The sequence below is a fragment of the Arvicola amphibius genome, chromosome 5 (assembly GCF_903992535.2).
Source record: "Arvicola amphibius chromosome 5, mArvAmp1.2, whole genome shotgun sequence".
NCBI classification, from domain to species: domain Eukaryota; kingdom Metazoa; phylum Chordata; class Mammalia; order Rodentia; family Cricetidae; genus Arvicola; species Arvicola amphibius.
Window position 1 is genome coordinate 134,806,823 of NC_052051.1, and position 16,594 is coordinate 134,823,416.

Sequence of the window (16,594 nt, forward strand, 5' to 3'; positions counted from 1 at the left end):
ACCAAGCTTCCACTTCTTTCCATGAGTCCTCTGTCCTGGGGCTTCTACTAATACCCTGGCTGCATCTTCTCCAATGGCCTCTCTGGGCCTCTCACAGTGCCAAGCCTCAGCTGCTCTCCATGACCCCTTCATACCGTCAAAAAACCTGAGAGACTCTTATTCATTACCAGGATAGGCTGCTAGTAAGAAATAAAATATGGATGGGCTCTGGAACACAGTTTCTAATACACCGACTCTGAGGAAACACATAAGTGTTTTTGCCTAAGTGATGTTGGCCTCTTCTTAATCACTGCTAATTTCTTAGCTCCAGTTGACCAGCATCTATTGTCCCTGTAAAGCAAAGACTTACTTCACTGGCACTGTTCTTGTTAATTACAGCTAGTCATTTAGTCCCAGCTAACCAGACTCAGATCTCATCTTTAGTCTTGAAGTGAATCAAAAACTCCCTCTGGAATTTCGTAAGTTAGGCCTCCACTGTTTGCTTTACTCTCGACATCCTTATCTTCCAAGCGACCAATGAAAATGTCATCAAGCTTTGAACTCGTAATGGATTTCTAGGCCAAAGTTCCAAGGTCCTTTCAAAGTCTTTCCCAAAACAATATGCCAGATCTCTCACTGTAGCCCCAGAACCTGTTACCATGTTGTTTTGAGGTTTCTATTTCTGCAATGAAACACAACGACCAAAAAACCAGCTGGAGAGGAAAGGGTTTATTTGGCTTACACTTCCATATAACTGTTTGCCATCAAAGAACCCAATACTGGAAAACAAACAGGGCAGGGAACCTGGAATCAGTTGTTGATACAGAGACCCTGGCTTGCCCCTATGGCTTTTCCACCTGCTTTCCTTTTAGTCCCCAAGACCACAAACCCAAGGAAGCATCATCCATAGGGGCTGGGCCCTCCCCCATCAATCACTAATTTACAAAATGTTGTACAGGTTTGTCTGCTGCTCACACTGCTGAAGGAAATTTTTCTTTTTCGAGGTTCCCTCCTATAAGATGAATATGACCGTGTCAAGTACACAAAACTATCCAGAACGCTGGGGTCAAGAGAAAATAAACTCTAACGGGTCATGGAAGATCTTCTAACCTCGTTAGTAATTGACTCTGGAGTTCCTCACAGTGGCTAAACCTTAGGCTAAAATGCACCTTTGTTATTACGGAGATTTCTACTTCATTGAATTGAGGAATCAATGAGCCAAAAATAAAAGCTAGTTTAGTTTCACTTTCCTGTTCTTAAAAATGCAGGCAATTCAGAAAGAAAACTGGACCCACTCTCCTATGTGATTGGCTAGCACACTCTGAAGGTGGGACAAAAGTCAAGACAAAGGAGCTACCCAACTTCCTTGTTTCTGCTGCAAAGACTCCAGCACAGCTGAGGGCTATTCCTGTCTTGAGCAGTGAGAGCATCCCCTGGACACAGGATTTTCGGGTAACTAGGCATTCAGATCTGACTTCTCACCTTCCTCTGTCTCTTACTAGGGAATCTGTGAATAACAAGACATTTAGAGAGGAATCCTCAGAGCTGGGATCCTCAGGTTAAAAGCTAGGTCTCTTTGATTGGAGACAGGCAGGATTGACTTAAAGATGTTGTTAGGTCATTATTCAAGTTTAGGTAGACCTAAAGCAAATAATCAAGTTCTTATTTAAAATTCACCCAGTTGCTTTAGATTTGGGTTTTGTTTGTTTGTTAGATGAAAATGAGCCTTTCGGTATATATGTGTTGTGAATTATAACTATAGAATATATGAAAATATGAAGATTGTTGTGTCAATCTTGCTATTTCCCAGTATTTTTGTCTTGTCGCTTTCTACCCAGTACAACATATTTATTTCAAACTCTGGTGGAAGCGATACTTGCATGAAAGATGCCCTCTGTAAGATACTTCTGCTATAACTTGCTGGGGAAGAATTTTAAAATTTTCATACTCTTATTCTCTCTGGGATCCTTCCTCTTCCCATGGATGTCCCTATGTTTTCTTGTCTTTTTTACTTTTTTTTTAATACTCACTGATTTTAATCAGGATCACTTGCTTGTTCTGGTGTGGGGTTAATTACTGATCATGGTCAACTTTCTAGTGGTTATACCTCTAAAGAAAAATGAATCACTCTCCCCCCACCAGTCTCTAATCCTAAGCTAAGGATAAGGCCTCATGTGCCTCTGATCTTGTTCATGCTGGAATGTGAACAAGCTAAATCTTATGGAACTCTCCTGCAGGTAACCCCAGATGCCAGGAGTTTATACCTGCAAGTGCCGTGCCCTAGTCAGAAGACATTATTTCATGCCACTCCCCCCCCCCCCGCCCCAGCCTCTGTTTTCTGTGGTGTTTTCTAAACCTGGTTAGGGTGGGGGATTGATAAAAATTTCACTGTTTTATTTAAGAATGAGCATCAACCGTCATTTATTCTCATCATGTTGACCAGTTATGAGACTGTGCATTAGAACACTAGCCACTGAAAAGAAATAAATAAAAATTTAAAAACCAGACAAAAAAAACCAAATGGGGAATAAGGAACAAGAACAAAATCCTTGTCTGAGCAAGGCTGAAATCACCAGTAATCTCTGGTATAGTCCAAAGTATTTAGAAGGAAATTTCCCCATTTATCAAAACAGCAGCAGTTGATGCTGAGGGGCATTTTTAATGAGGGAATCCTCTTTAACTTGGTGGGTTTTATCATGAAGTTGGGGCGCTAGTGAAAAAATGCATCTTTTTGCACTGATTAATAGTTCATGTCACTATAGTTTGTTGTAGTCATACTCTGTGTAAGTCATTTAACACAATTTTTTCTTGTTTATTTTCTTTTTCTTGTTTTTGTAGTTCTTTGAGAATTTTGTGCAATGCATTTTATTGTTTTTATAACATTTATGTATTCATTCTCTGTGTCCTCATACACCGGGGCTAGGTGCTCACATGCTAGAGCATGCTTGTGGAGGTCAAAAGACAAGGTGTGGAAGTCAGTTCTCTCTGCTATGTGAGTCTTGGGATTAGAACTCAGATCATCTGGTTTAGTGACAAGTACCCTTGCCTGCTCAGCCATCTTGCTGGCCCAAGACAGTTTTAGAGTGTGCATAGGTAGACCAAGACATGGGGACCTAAAGGATGGGAGGCTTTTGTAAAAAGATCCCCAGCAGCTTTTGCTTTAGGAACTTTCCCCCAGGCTAAATGCAGAGGATCCAGGCTCTTGGTTACCCTGATAGATGCAACTACTTTCATTTTAATCCGGGTCCAGTCAGCTTTTGTAATTGGTCAAATTTATTACCAAATAGTTAATTTCAGTCGCTATCAGAATAGCTTAAATCTGATACCCCTTCCATCCCCAGCTCCACCACCCCCACCCCTCACTGCCTCCATCAGGTTTAGTGAGGCAGCCTGAGAGTTGAACCTGAAGGTCTGTCCAGCTTGAGAGGCAAGTAACAAAACCCAGAGACCCTGGCATTTTAGTAGGACTTGCCTAGCCAGGAGGCCAGGAGCTGAGAGCACCCCCACCACCCTGTAGAGTCATCATTTTTCTGAGGATGGAGAAGCAGGTCTGGCTTTGTGGCTGTTGTGGACGGTGCTCTGCTGTGCTGCTAGCGGTGCTGGGGCTGAGGGCCTGGCCCTGTTAGCAGTCAGGCCGTCAGCAGGAAACAGAAACAGTTGCTGCCTTAAGGAAACATAAAGTTTAGAAAATTATACAAAAAATATACATACCAATTTAGGTATTGAAATATCCAATCCCTTAAATGTGTATAAAAATGTATTATGTACTAGCCATGAACTGCTATTAGACACAATGTTTTGTGACTTATCACAACCTTTATCTTATGGTTCTGATGAATGTTATTTTAATTAAAGTCTACTTTTGTAAATGTTACCAAAAGAAAATCAGTATCTTAAGAGAACCTTGTTGATATAAATAAGATTAATTTTAGATTTGTATCAGTTTAGTGAGGTTTGACTTTAGGAATTTTAATGCGATTTAACTGTAGCTGACTCAGTCATACCCATATCCATTTTTTTAAATCTTCAGCCATCCTCTGCATTAAGACAGAACCAATTGAAACTCCTTTCCATCAGCATTTCTAAAAATATATATCAGCATATGTACAAGCTTTTAAATATTTATCTCCTACATATTGGATGATGCTTTACTTTTTTAATATTGTGAAACATGATGTTATAAATAAACAACTTTTAGATGGAATGGTATTTGTTGCCCTGTCAAACTGGGAGGGAATGTGAACTGATTGCTTTTTCATAGGGTCCTAAGCTTAATCACACCGATTTGACAGAACAGGCCGTAGGAACTGTTATCATAAGTGAGGTTATGTCCCCCAATACAACAGCCAGAGCTCTGAGGGGGACAGAAAACACAACACACAGATTCCTTCAACTAGAGGCTACACAGCTGGTACCCCAGAAGACAAACAGAATGGTTGTGTGCTTTTCAATTAGAAAGCAGTGGAATCCTAACTCTAACCATTTATTGGCCGTAAGACACTGAAACAAATCCGTGGCTGGCATTCTGAGCAGTAACTGTGCTCAGGTCTGAGTTTTAGTTAGTTATGCTCTGTTGTCTCTTAGTAGAAACTTTATCTTATCGAGAGTTAATCATGATAGTTTGAGCTGTGACATGTCATAGGAAAGCAAAGAACCTTGTATATTCAACAAACAAATATAAGTCCAATTGGCCAGGAGCTCAGGAAGAATACACACTAATAATTCAGAAGGTAAACTCAGCTTTCACCAATAAATCTAAGTTATTTGCCAAAGATTTATTTAATTTATGTGCGCTTTATGATTTAGTCTCATCTTATAGTTTCAATTTAGCTTAATCCCCTCTACAAGGGAATTTGGTGCCATGGAAACAGTAATGAGCATGGATGTAGATATAACACAATATATACATACATAAAAATCTATATCAAATGCATTTTAACATAACCAAGGAATATTTGTGAAATTTATCCTGCAGGTTATTTTTAAAGTCTTCTGCTCTGATTATCTTTTCCGTATCTCTAAGTGAGCTTCAATCTTAAATCTGTTCTTTAAAAGTTTTAATTTTCTGTTGAAGCAAATTAGAAAACTTCTGTCTCGGTAGGTAGTTCCTTAGACAGGATGAAAAACAGAATGTGGGTGAAGGTGGAAAATAATCAGTCAACATGAAAACTATTTCCTTTACTCAGCTGAAATTTTGACTTTGCTGCTTACAGAACCAAGTTGTAAAATCACACAGATCCCAACCTTCCCCCCTGAGACACAGGTCTATAGGATGAGAAACTCCATTTTTATACATTAGGAAAATCTGGGATTCTGGAAGCACACTGGGGAAGATTGTTGTTCGAGTAGGAGATTTGTTAAAAGGGTTGTGAATGCCATAGACAGACAGGCACACAGCATCATGGAAGAGACTCTGAGATCAGTCCCATGTAGCAGAACAGGGAATCCTTTCTTATGGATCTGTGCCATGTGATTGATAAGAAGCCTATAATGCATGCTTGCAGTCAAGGACTCTATGGGTGCACAAGCAAAGAATCCTAGGGATAAAAGTGGTTTTAGTCATAGAAACCAAAGCACTATCATTTCTGAAATGATCACCAATCAAAATGGGATTGCTTTACAAAATGATGTGCCCCTAGTTAGCACTTTAGATAGCTAGAATTTAGGCCCAGGGCTTCTTCCAATCTTCTAAGACCTCTTTTGAAGTGTTGGCACAGGAGTCCTACAACACTGGCCAGACTGGACAAACAGCTGAAGAATCAGAAAGGCCACAAGCTTTCTCTGGACCATCAGGGTATACAAGACCTGAAATCCAGGTCCCTGAAATGTCTCCCTTCTTTATCTCTGGCAATGGAGAAGGGTCCTTGCTAAGACAGGCCACTTTAGTTTAAACAACAATAGAAATTCATTGCATTTAATCCACAACTTAGTGTGTTCAGGGCAAAAAAAAAAAAAAAAAAAAAACAGGCAAAATATAACAGATTCAGTAAATACTTATTTTTTTACAGGAAAAATACTAACTTTGCCTAAGTTAGGCAAAGCAGGCACATAGCTATTTCCAAAGTGATGCTTTAACTCACTCCACAGCAAAAAGAGCATATAGCAATTTTATTCATGGGGTCCATATATATTCATGTAGGCATAGGCCAGCTTTTAAGCATACTCTTTTTAAAATTACATTCCCTCAGCATGCTGATTTTAAAGTGATGGATAGAAATGCCTCTCAGAATCCCCAGCTTCCACAATAATATTTTAGCTGACAATAAAGAAAATGAAAGTTTGAAGGAAGTGAATGCAGGAAAAAAATCTGTCCATGAAGGTACCGGCCTTGCTTAGTCAATAACAGATGGGCACATGTTCTTGTCCTATCTGCGCATCCACACAGAGAGGCTAATCTCACATGGCTGCACAGCATTCAGAATACCCAAATACTTTTATAGGAAGGCGAGTTGCTTTACCTGTTTTCCATCTCATGATAGCTTCTTCTGTCCAGATTTTACACAAATCCAAGGAATAGAGAGAATCTAGTGGCACCTGAAGGTTGATAGCCCTCTTTGCTCATGGCCTCTGCTTTCTGGTTTCCAGGACTCTGTGGGCTATGGAATGATGCATGAAAACCTACCATGGGATCTAAGTGCTGTAGAACTGAGTTATATGTGTCCATCTACTGTTGTTCCAGCAGTAACTGACCTAGTACCTGCCAGATCCCCCTTCCCACAGGGCCACCTATGAAGTCAAGCCTATGAACATAACGCAAGAGCCAATACAGATTGGCAAATTCAGGTTTCAGGAGTTGCTGTTATCTATATGAACTCAGCCCCCTGACTGCTCCTTCTCCTGTCTCCTGTTGTCCGTGTTCATTTGTAACGCTGCAGGTGTCCTGCTTATACCATCTGTGTACCAAGCATCCATTGGGATGGGTGATGTCCCTAATAGGTCTTTATCTGGCTTGGCTTCTTATTCAGTTATTCAGGGAGGCCAAGTGTCTTCTAAAGAAATTGGTCCTAGGACAAATCTGTTTGGCAATGGTGACTGGACTGGCTAACACTACACCCCATATAAATATGCATTATATTTTGCAAAGTTTCTCAGTTCACCTTGGAAAGAACTTGTCCATTGGCCTTCAATCCAACTTTTTATTGGAAGAGTGATATATATTAGAGATCAGTAAGGGTTCATGAATAAATCTTAAAAATAAGAGACTTTGGCAAAAGAGCAAATTGAGAAAATAAACATGCCAAGCAGATAAATAAGGGACTGAGTGATAACCAAAGGTTTGAAAGTGTGAGGAACATTACCATATCTAAGAAGACAAATAAGAAAAAATATTTTTCCTGATGGCTCCTTGGCCTTGAGAGGGACGGAGGGGAGGCATGGGTGGAGGGGAGGGGAGGGAAGGGGGAGAAGGAGGGGAGGGAAGGGGGAGGAGGAGGGGAGGGAAGGGGGAGGAGGAGGGGAGGGAAGGGGGAGGAGGAGGGGAGGAGATGGAAATTTTTAAATATAAAAAAATAAACCATGAGAAAAAAAAAGAAAAAATATTTTTCTTAAACATACCATGAGGACTGAAAAGTTCATAAAGGCCAAATAGCATAAATGAAAATGAATAAAAGAAGCAGGTACAGCCGGGCGGTGGTGGCGCACGCCTTTAATCCCAGCACTCAGGAGGCAGAGGCAGGCGGATCTCTGTGAGTTCGAGGCCAGCCTGGTCTACAAGAGCTAGTTCCAGGACAGGCTCTAAAAGAGCTGCAGAGAAACCCTGTCTCGAAAAACCAAAAAAAGGAAAAAAAAAAAAAAGAAAAGAAAAGAAGCAGGTACAGTCAGACATGCAAAACAACAGGTAGGCTGTAGTAAGGAGCTGCGGGCAGGCCTGCTTTTCATCCCACCCGGCTCTCGGCCACTTGGCTAGCTTAAGCCCCGAAATAACAACACACAAACTGTATTCCTTTAAACACTGCCTGGCTTTTAAGTTTCACCCTCTTACATCTTGATTAACCCATATCTAATAATCTGTGTAGCACCACGGAGTGGTGTCTTACCGGGAAAGTTTCAGCACATCTGACCTGGTGGCTGGCTTCATCGCATCTGTCTCTTAGGAGAGGCGTGGCATCTGACTGAGGCATCTACCTCACTTCCTTCTTCCTGTTCTGTCTACTCCACCCACCTAAGGGCGGGCCTATTAAATGAGCCAGGCAGTTTCTTTTTTTTTCTCATTTTTTTATTAAAAATTTCCATCTCCTCCCCTCCTCCTCCCCCTTCCCACCCCTCCCTTCCACCCATACCCCCACTCCCTCCCTCTCCAAGCCAAAGAGCCATCAGGGTTCCCTTCACTATGTTAAGTCCAAGGTCCTCCCAACTCCCCCTAAGTCCAGGAAGGTGAGCAACCAAACTGACAAGGCTCACAGTGAGCCCATCCATGCTGTAGAGTTCAAGCTCATCGCCGTTGTCCTTGGTTTCTCAGTCCTCCTCCACCGTCAGCCAGATTCAGAGAGTCCAGTTTGGTCGCCTGTTCCCTCAGTCCCATTCCAACTGGACTTGGTGGTCTCCCGTTAGATCTGTCCCACCGTCTCAATGGGTGAACGCACCCCTCATGGTCCTGACTTCCTTGCTCATGTTCTCCCTCCTTTTGCTCCTCATCAGGACCTTGGGAGCTCAGTCTGGTGCTCCTATGTGGGGCTCTGTCATTTTCTCCATCCAACGCCAGGTGAAGTTCTATGGTGATATGCAAGATATTCATGAGTATGGCAATAGGATCTGGACATTTTTGGCTCCCTCTCCTCAGCTGCCCAAGGAACTAGCTGGGGGCGTCTTCCTGGACACCTGGGAACCCTTCTAGAGTCAAGTCTCTGCCAACCCTAGAATGGCTCCCTTAATTAAGATATATAATTCCTTGTTCCCATATCCAGCCTTCCTATATCCCAACCATCCTATTCCCCCAAACTCTTCCCATCCTCCACTTCACACTTTTCTCTCCCAACCCCCCTATCCCCCCATCCCACCCCACCCCCAAGTTCCCATTTTTTGTCCGGCAATCTTGTCTACTTCCAATATCCAGGAGGATAACTATATGCTTTTCTTTGGGTTCACCTTCTTATTTAGCTTCTCTAGGATTTTTTACGAATTATAGGCTCGATGTCCTTTATTTATGGCTAGAACCCAATTATGAGTGAGTACATCCCATGTTCATCTTTTTGGGCCTGAGTTACCTAACTCAGGATGGTGTTTTCTATTTCCATCCATTTGCATGCAAAATTCAAGATGTCATTTTTTTTACCGCCGAGTAGTACTCTAATATGTATATATTCCACACTTTCTACATCCATTCTTCCACTGAAGGGCATCTAGGTTGTTTCCAGGTTCTGGCTATTACAAATAATGGTGCTATAAACATAGTTGAACAAATGCTTTTGTAATATGATTGGGCATCTCTTGGGTAAATTACCAAGAGTGGGATTGCTGGGTCCTGGGGAAACCTCCTGAGAAACCTCCACACTGCTTTCCAAAGCGGTTGCACAAGTTTGCATTCCCACCAGCAATGGATGAGTGTACCCCTTACTCCACAACTTCTCCAGCAAAGGCTATCATTGGTGTTTTTGATTTTAGCCAATCTGACAGGCGTAAGATGGTATCTCAACGTTTTTTTGATTTGCATTTCCCTGATTGCTAAGGAGGTTGAGCATGCCCTTAAGTGTCTTTTGGCCATTCGAACTTCTTCTGTTGAGAATTCTCTGTTCAGTTCAGTGCCCCATTTTTTAATTGGGTTCATTAGCATTTTAAAATCTAGTCGCTTGAGTTCCTTATATATTTTGGAGATCAGACCTATGTCTGTTGCGGGGTTGGTGAAGATCTTTTCCCAGTCAGTAGGCTGCCTTTTTGTCTTAGTGACAGTGTCCTTTGCTTTACAGAAGCTGCTCAGCTTCAGGAGGTCCCATTTATTCAATGTTGCCCTTAATGTCTGTGCTGCTGGGGCTATACGTAGGAAGCGGTCTCCTGTTCCCAAATGTTGTAGAGTACTTCCCACTTTCTCCTCTAACAGGTTCAGTGTGTTCAGATTGATATTGAGGTCTTTAATCCATTTGGACTTGAGTTTTGTGCATGGTGATAGATACAGATCTACTTTCATTCTTCTACAGGTTGACATCCAGTTATGCCAGCACCATTTGTTGAAGATGCTTTCTTTCTTCCATTGTGTGCTTTTAGCTCCTTTATCGAAAATGTTCATAGGTTTGTGGGTTAAGATCTGGGTCTTCTATTCGATTCCATTGGTCAACTTCTCTGTTTTTATGCCAGTACAAAGCTGTTTTCAATACTGTAGCTCTGTAATAGAGTTTGAAGTCACGGATAGTAATGCCTCCAGAAGTTCCTTTACTGTATAAGATTGTTTTGGCTATCCTGGGTTTCTTGTTCTTCCATATAAAGTTGATTATTGTCCTCTCAAGATCTGTGAAGAATTTTGATGGGATCTTTAAGGGGATTGCATTAAATCTATAGATTGCCTTTGGTAGTATTGCCATTTTTACTATGTTGATCCTCCCAATCCAAGAGCAAGGGAGATCCTTCCATTTTCTGGTATCCTCTTCAATTTCTTTCTTCAAAGACTTAAAGTTCTTGTCAAATAGGTCTTTCACTTCCTTGGTTAGAGTTACCCCAAGATATTTTATGCAATTTGTGGCTATCATGAAAGGTGACGGTTCTCTGATTTCTTTCTCTGCTTCCTTATCCTTTGTATATAGGAGGGCAACTGATTTTTTGGACTTGATTTTGTATCCCGCCATGTTACTGAAGGAGTTTATCAGCTGTAGGAGTTCTTTGGTGGAGTTTTTGGGGTCGCTTATGTACACTATCATATCATCAGCAAATAATGAAAGTTTAACTTCTTCCTTTCCAATTCGAATCCCCTTGATCCCCTTGTTTTGTCTTATTGCTATTTCTAGAACTTCAAGTACTATATTGAAGAGATAAGGAGAGAGTGGACAGCCTTGTCATGTTCCTGAATTTAGTGGGATGGCCTTGAGTTTCTCTCCGTTTAATTTGATGTTAACTGTAGGCTTGCTGTAAATAGCCTTTATTATATTTAGGAATGACCCTTGTATCCCTAATCTCTCCAAGACCTTTATCATAAAGGGGTGTTGAATTTTGTCAAATGCTTTTTCTGCATCTAATGAGATGATCATATGGTTTTTATCCTTCAGTTTATTTATGATGGATTACATTTATTTATAATAGATTACAATCTATTTATGATAGATTTTCGTATGTTGAACCAGCCCTGCATCTCTGGGATGAAGCCTACTTGATCATAGTGAATAATTTTTCTAATGTGTTCTTGGATTCTGTTTGCCAGTATTTTATTGAGAATTTTTGCATTGATGTTCATGAGTGAGATTGGCCTGTAATTCTCTTTCTTGGTTGAGTCTTTGTGTGGTTTAGATATCAGGGTAATTGTAGCTTCATAAAAGGAATTTGGCAATGACTGTTCTGTTTCTATATTATGAAATACCTTAAGGAGTATAGGTATTAGGTCTTCTTGGAAGTTCTGGTAGAATTCTGCATTGAAACCATCTGGTCCTGGGCTTTTTTTTGGTAGGGAGGTTTCTGATAACAGTTTCTAATTCTTCGCGGCTAACAGGACTATTTAGATTGTTCACCTGGTCCTGGTTTAACTTTGGTTATGGTACTTATCTTAAAAAGTGTCCATTTCTTTTACGTTTTCCAATTTTGTGGCATACAGGTTTTTGTAGTAAGATCTAATGATTCTCTGAATTTCCTCTGTGTCTGTGGTTATGTCCCCTTTTTCATTTCTGATCTTATTAATTTGTGTGTTCTCTCTCTGCCGTTTGATTAGTTTGGCTAGGGGTTTGTCAATCTTGTTGATTTTCTCCAAGAACCAGCTTTTTGTTTCATTGATTCTTTGGATTGTTTTCTGTGTTTCTATTTTGTTGATTTCAGCCCTCAATTTGATAATTTCCAGTCTTCTACTCCTCCTAGGTGAGTCTGCTTCTTTCTTTTCTAAAGCTTTCAGGTGTGCTGTTAAGTCTCCAATGTATGCTTTCTCCGTTTTTTCTAAGTGGGCACTTAGTGCTATGAACTTTCCTCTTAGCACTGCTTTCATTGTGTCCCATAGGTTTGAGTATGTTGTGTCTTTATTTTCATTAAATTCAAGGAAGACTTTAATTTCTTTCTTTATTTCTTCCTTGACCCAGCTGTGGTTTAGTAGTTGACTGTTCAGTTTCCATGAGTTTGTAGGCTTTCTGGGGGTAGCATTGTTGTTGAATTCTAATTTTAATCCATGGTAATCCGATAAGATGCAGGTGTTTACTAATATGTTTTTGTAACTGTGGAAGTTTGCTTTGTTACCAAGTATGTGGTCAATTTTCGAAAAGGTTCCATGAGCCGCAGAGAAGGAGGTATATTCTTTCCTATTTGGGTGGAATGTTCTATAGATGTCTGTTAAGTCCATTTGGTTCATTACCTCTATTAAGTCTCTTAATTCTCTGTTAGGTTTCTGTCTGATTGACCTGTCCATTGGTGAGATAGGAGTGTTGAAGTCTCCCACTATCAGTGTGTTTGGTTTGATTGCTGCCTTGAGTTCTAGTAATGTTTCTTTTACATAAATGGGTGCTTTTGTATTAGGGGCATAGATATTCAGGATTGAGACTTCGTTCTGATGGATTTTTCCTGTAATGAGTATAAAGTGTCCCTTTCCATCTCTTCTGATTGATTTTAGTTTGAAGTCAACTTTGTTAGAAATTAGTATGCCCACACCGGCTTGTTTCTTAGGTCCATTTGCTTGATAAACCTTTTCCCAACCCTTTACTCTGAGTAGATGTCTGTCTTTGTGGTTGAGGTGTGTTTCTTGTAAACAGCAGAATGTTGGATCCTGTTTTCGTATCCAATCTCTTAGCCTGTGCCTTTTTATAGGTGAATTGAGTCCATTGATATTAAGTGATATTAATGACCAGTGGATGTTAACTCTGGTTGTCATTTTTTATTTGGTAGTAGAGATTGTGTGTTTCCTTTCTTTGAGATGTGCTGGTGAAGGGTCGCTAGATGTCTGAGTTATTTTGGGCAATGCTGGACTCCTTTGTTTGTGAATTTCCTTCTATTACTTTCTGTAAGGCTGGATTTTTGGCTACGTATTGTTTAAATTTGTTTTTATCTTGGAATATTTTGTTTTCTCCATTTATAGTGAACGAAAGCTTGGCTGGGTATAGTAATCTGGGCTTGCATCAATGATCTCTTAGTTTCTGCAAAACATCTATCCAGGACCTTCTGGCTTTCATGGTTTCCACAGAGAAGTCAGGTGTTAGTCTGATAGGTTTACCTTTATATGTTACTTGACCTTTTTCCTTTGCAGCTCTTAATATTCTTTCTTCATTCTGTATGTTTTGTGTTTTGATTATAATATGGAGATGGGATGATTTTTTTTTTTGATCCAGTCTATTTGGTGTTCTGTAAGCTTCTTGAACCTTAATAGGAATATCTTTCTTTAGGTTTGGGAAGTTTTCTTCTAATTTTATCAAATATATTTTCTGGACCATTGAGCTGTGATTCTTCTCCTTCTTCTACGCCTATTATTCTTAGGTTTGGTCTTTTTATTGTGTCCCAGATTTCCTGAATGTTTTGTGATGAGAATTTGTTGGATTTGCTGTTTTCTTTGATCAGTGCGTTTATTTTCTCTATGGTATCTTCAAAATCTGAGATTCTTTCTTCTATCTCTTGTATTCTGTTGGTTATGCTTGTTTCTGTAGTCTCTGTTCGTTTACATAGATTTTCCATATCCAGCTGGCCCTCGGTTTCTGTTTTCTTCCTTGCCTCCATTTCAGTTTTCAAGTCTTGCACTGTTTCCATTATCTGTCTGATTGTTTTTTCTTGGTTTCCTAGGATATCGTTTACAGATTTACTCAATTCTTCAAACTTTTTGTTATTCTTCTCGTCCATTTCCTTAAGGGAGTTTTTCACCTCCTGTTTAAGGGACTCTATTACTTTCATAGAGTCAATTTTTTCTACTTCTTCTTGATTGGTGTGTTCAAGTCCTCCTGTTATAAGTTCGCTGGGTTCTGGTGCTTTCATGTTGTTTTTCAAATTGTTGGAGGAATTCTTGCATTGGTGCCTGCCCATTTCTTCCTCTGAATAATCCCCTTTGGGTCTTCTTTTAGAAGTTCAATTCACCCCAATGAATTAAATTCACTCACCCCAATGAATGATGGATCTTCTGGCAGACAGTCAGGTTTCCTTGCTGGCCAAGCAGCTCGGTGACCAGGCAGTTTCTTTATTAGCCAATGAGAGTCCTCCATCCGGAGGCGATGACCAAATACAGCTGATTGTACTGGAATCTAAAATGTGAGTCTACATGGCACAGAGGCACAGAGCAGACTGAAAAGTTAAAATGGATCTACAAAGAAACAATGGACACTAAAACATTAAAGTCTCGTGTGATGGTCTCAGATCCTGCACAAAGAATGGCCCTAATGGGTTGCTTACAGGTGAACTCTAGAGAAGCCAAACTTGTAGAGATGGAAGGCAGGGTGATGGGCAAAACTGTGGGAGAGGGAAATAGGATGATGTTGGTCAAAGACACAAAGTCTCAGATGTATAAAATGATCACAGTGGGAGATCAGATGCAGGACTACAATCATAAAGGATGGTATGTGGCAATATACTTGAAATTTGATAAAATAGAGATCCTAAATTTCATAAACATCCTCCTGACTCTCCCTTCTTTCCTTCAGTGCCATTATTTGCTCACTGTCATGGGTCAGCAGTTCTCTTCATCTAAGAATGAGCGCCAGCGCCACCAAGATTTGGCCTCCAGTTTTACCGAATATTTTAAGAAGTTTAAGGTAGAAAGCAAAATCATTCCTCAAGAAACCTTAGCTTCAATTGTGTTAAACTTGTCAAAAGGAAACATTCAGGTGGCAAACTCTTTTATCACTAATGCATTAAAAGAAATGGACAGCACCCCACTCAATGTTGCTGTGACCGGAGAGTCTGGATCAGGGAAGTCCAGCTTCATCAATGCCCTGAGGGGGATTGGGCATGAAGAGGAAGGTGCAGCTGAAATTGGTGTGGTAGAAACTACCATGGAGAGGCATCCCTACACACACCCCAATATTCCCAATGTGGTTTTTTGGGACCTGCCTGGGATTGGAACCACAAATTTCCCACCCAAAGATTATCTGGAGAAAATGAAATTCAACGAGTATGATTTCTTCATCATTGTGTCTGCCACACGCTTTAAGAAAAATGATATAGACCTCGCCAAAGCAATCCAAAAGATGAAGAAGGATTTCTACTTCGTGAGAACCAAGGTGGACTCTGACTTGAAAAATGAGAAGGAATTCAAACCACGAACCTTTAACAGAGACAAGGTCCTGTGGCAGATCCGTGATAGTTGTATGAAGACCTTTCAGGAGAATAAGGTTAAGCAACCACCCATCTTCTTGATCTCTAATAAAATCTTATCTGAGTATGATTTCCAACTCCTCATGGACAAGGTGGTGAATGCTCTCCCTGTATACAAACGTCACAAATTTATGCTCTCCTTGCCTATTATTACACGTGCAGCCATTGAAAAGAAGCGGCAGTTTCTGGAGCAGACCATTTGGCTCGAAGCCTTTGCAGCCCTATTCAATATGGTCCCTTCACTGAACATCTTAATGGGCGATGATGTGGAGAATCTTAGGTGCAGCATGAAGCGCTATCGAGCTGTCTTTGGAGTGGATGATGAATCCTTGCAGAGTTTGGCTGAGGACTGGCAAGTGTCGGTGGATCAGCTCAAGGCAAAGATGAAATCTCCTCATGTGTTTGAAACTAAAGAGAAAGAAACAACACAAGAAAGGCTTTCAAGACTTTATGAGGAGTTCTATTTGGCTAACGGGCACCTAGTTGCTAAGAATGTTTATGTTAAAGAATTGTTTTACCTGAAATATTCTTTCCTTGACATGGTGACAGATGATGCTAACGCTCTTCTCAGAGAGATATGTGTAAAAAATAACTTGGTTTCTGCTTAAGCTGAAATGTTGTAGCTGTCAAAAATCAGAATCAATGACAGAAAAATAGGACACTGATATTGCAAAACAACATACTGGGTTATTCAGGCCATGCAGGCTTTATCCATGCTTAGTGATCATATATCCACATTAGTTGTAGCAAGGGGATCAGATATGTGTGAATAATCTGAGTGCTAAAAACTATCTACTCACTTTGAATAAACTATCAGATCTAGTAATTTCACTTTTATACAAATTTATTTCATATAAATCAACATCCACTTTTGTGTTTAACGTTGTGATGGGTGGTTTGATCGACTGACTCTAGAATCACATGGGAGATGAACCTCTGGACTTGTATTTGGGAAACTATTTTGCTTATGTTAATTGAGGTGAGAAGCGCTGCCCACTGTGGGTGGCCCCATTCCCTAGCTGCTGATCCCTGACTGTGTATATGGAAAGAGAGGCTAAGCTGAGGCACACCTGCACTCATACACTGCTCTCTGCTTTCTTAACGTAGGTGGAGTGGACTAGCTGCCCCCAGCTGCTGCTGCGACTCCCCTATAACCTTGAGTTTCACACTTATGTCCTCTCTTCATAGTAATACCACAGGAAAAGCCATAACT

At 40.5% G+C, this 16,594-nt stretch overlaps 1 protein-coding gene across 1 annotated transcript; it reads left to right on the top strand.

Annotated features, from left to right (window-relative positions):
• The first annotated feature begins 252 nt into the window (after positions 1-252).
• LOC119814650 (interferon-inducible GTPase 1-like) lies at positions 253-16,262 on the top strand. The gene is made up of 2 exons (XM_038330577.1): positions 253-1,431; positions 14,709-16,262. Exon 2 carries the CDS (start codon positions 14,730-14,732, stop codon positions 15,987-15,989), a length of 1,260 nt encoding a protein of 419 aa, XP_038186505.1. The 5' UTR covers positions 253-1,431; positions 14,709-14,729; the 3' UTR covers positions 15,990-16,262.
• The last annotated feature ends 332 nt before the right edge of the window (positions 16,263-16,594 follow it).

Excerpts from the sequence above, each read along its gene's own strand:
- LOC119814650 (XM_038330577.1), top strand. The coding sequence starts at position 14,730 with ATGGGTCAGCAGTTCTCTTCATCTAAGAATGAGCGCCAGCGCCACCAA.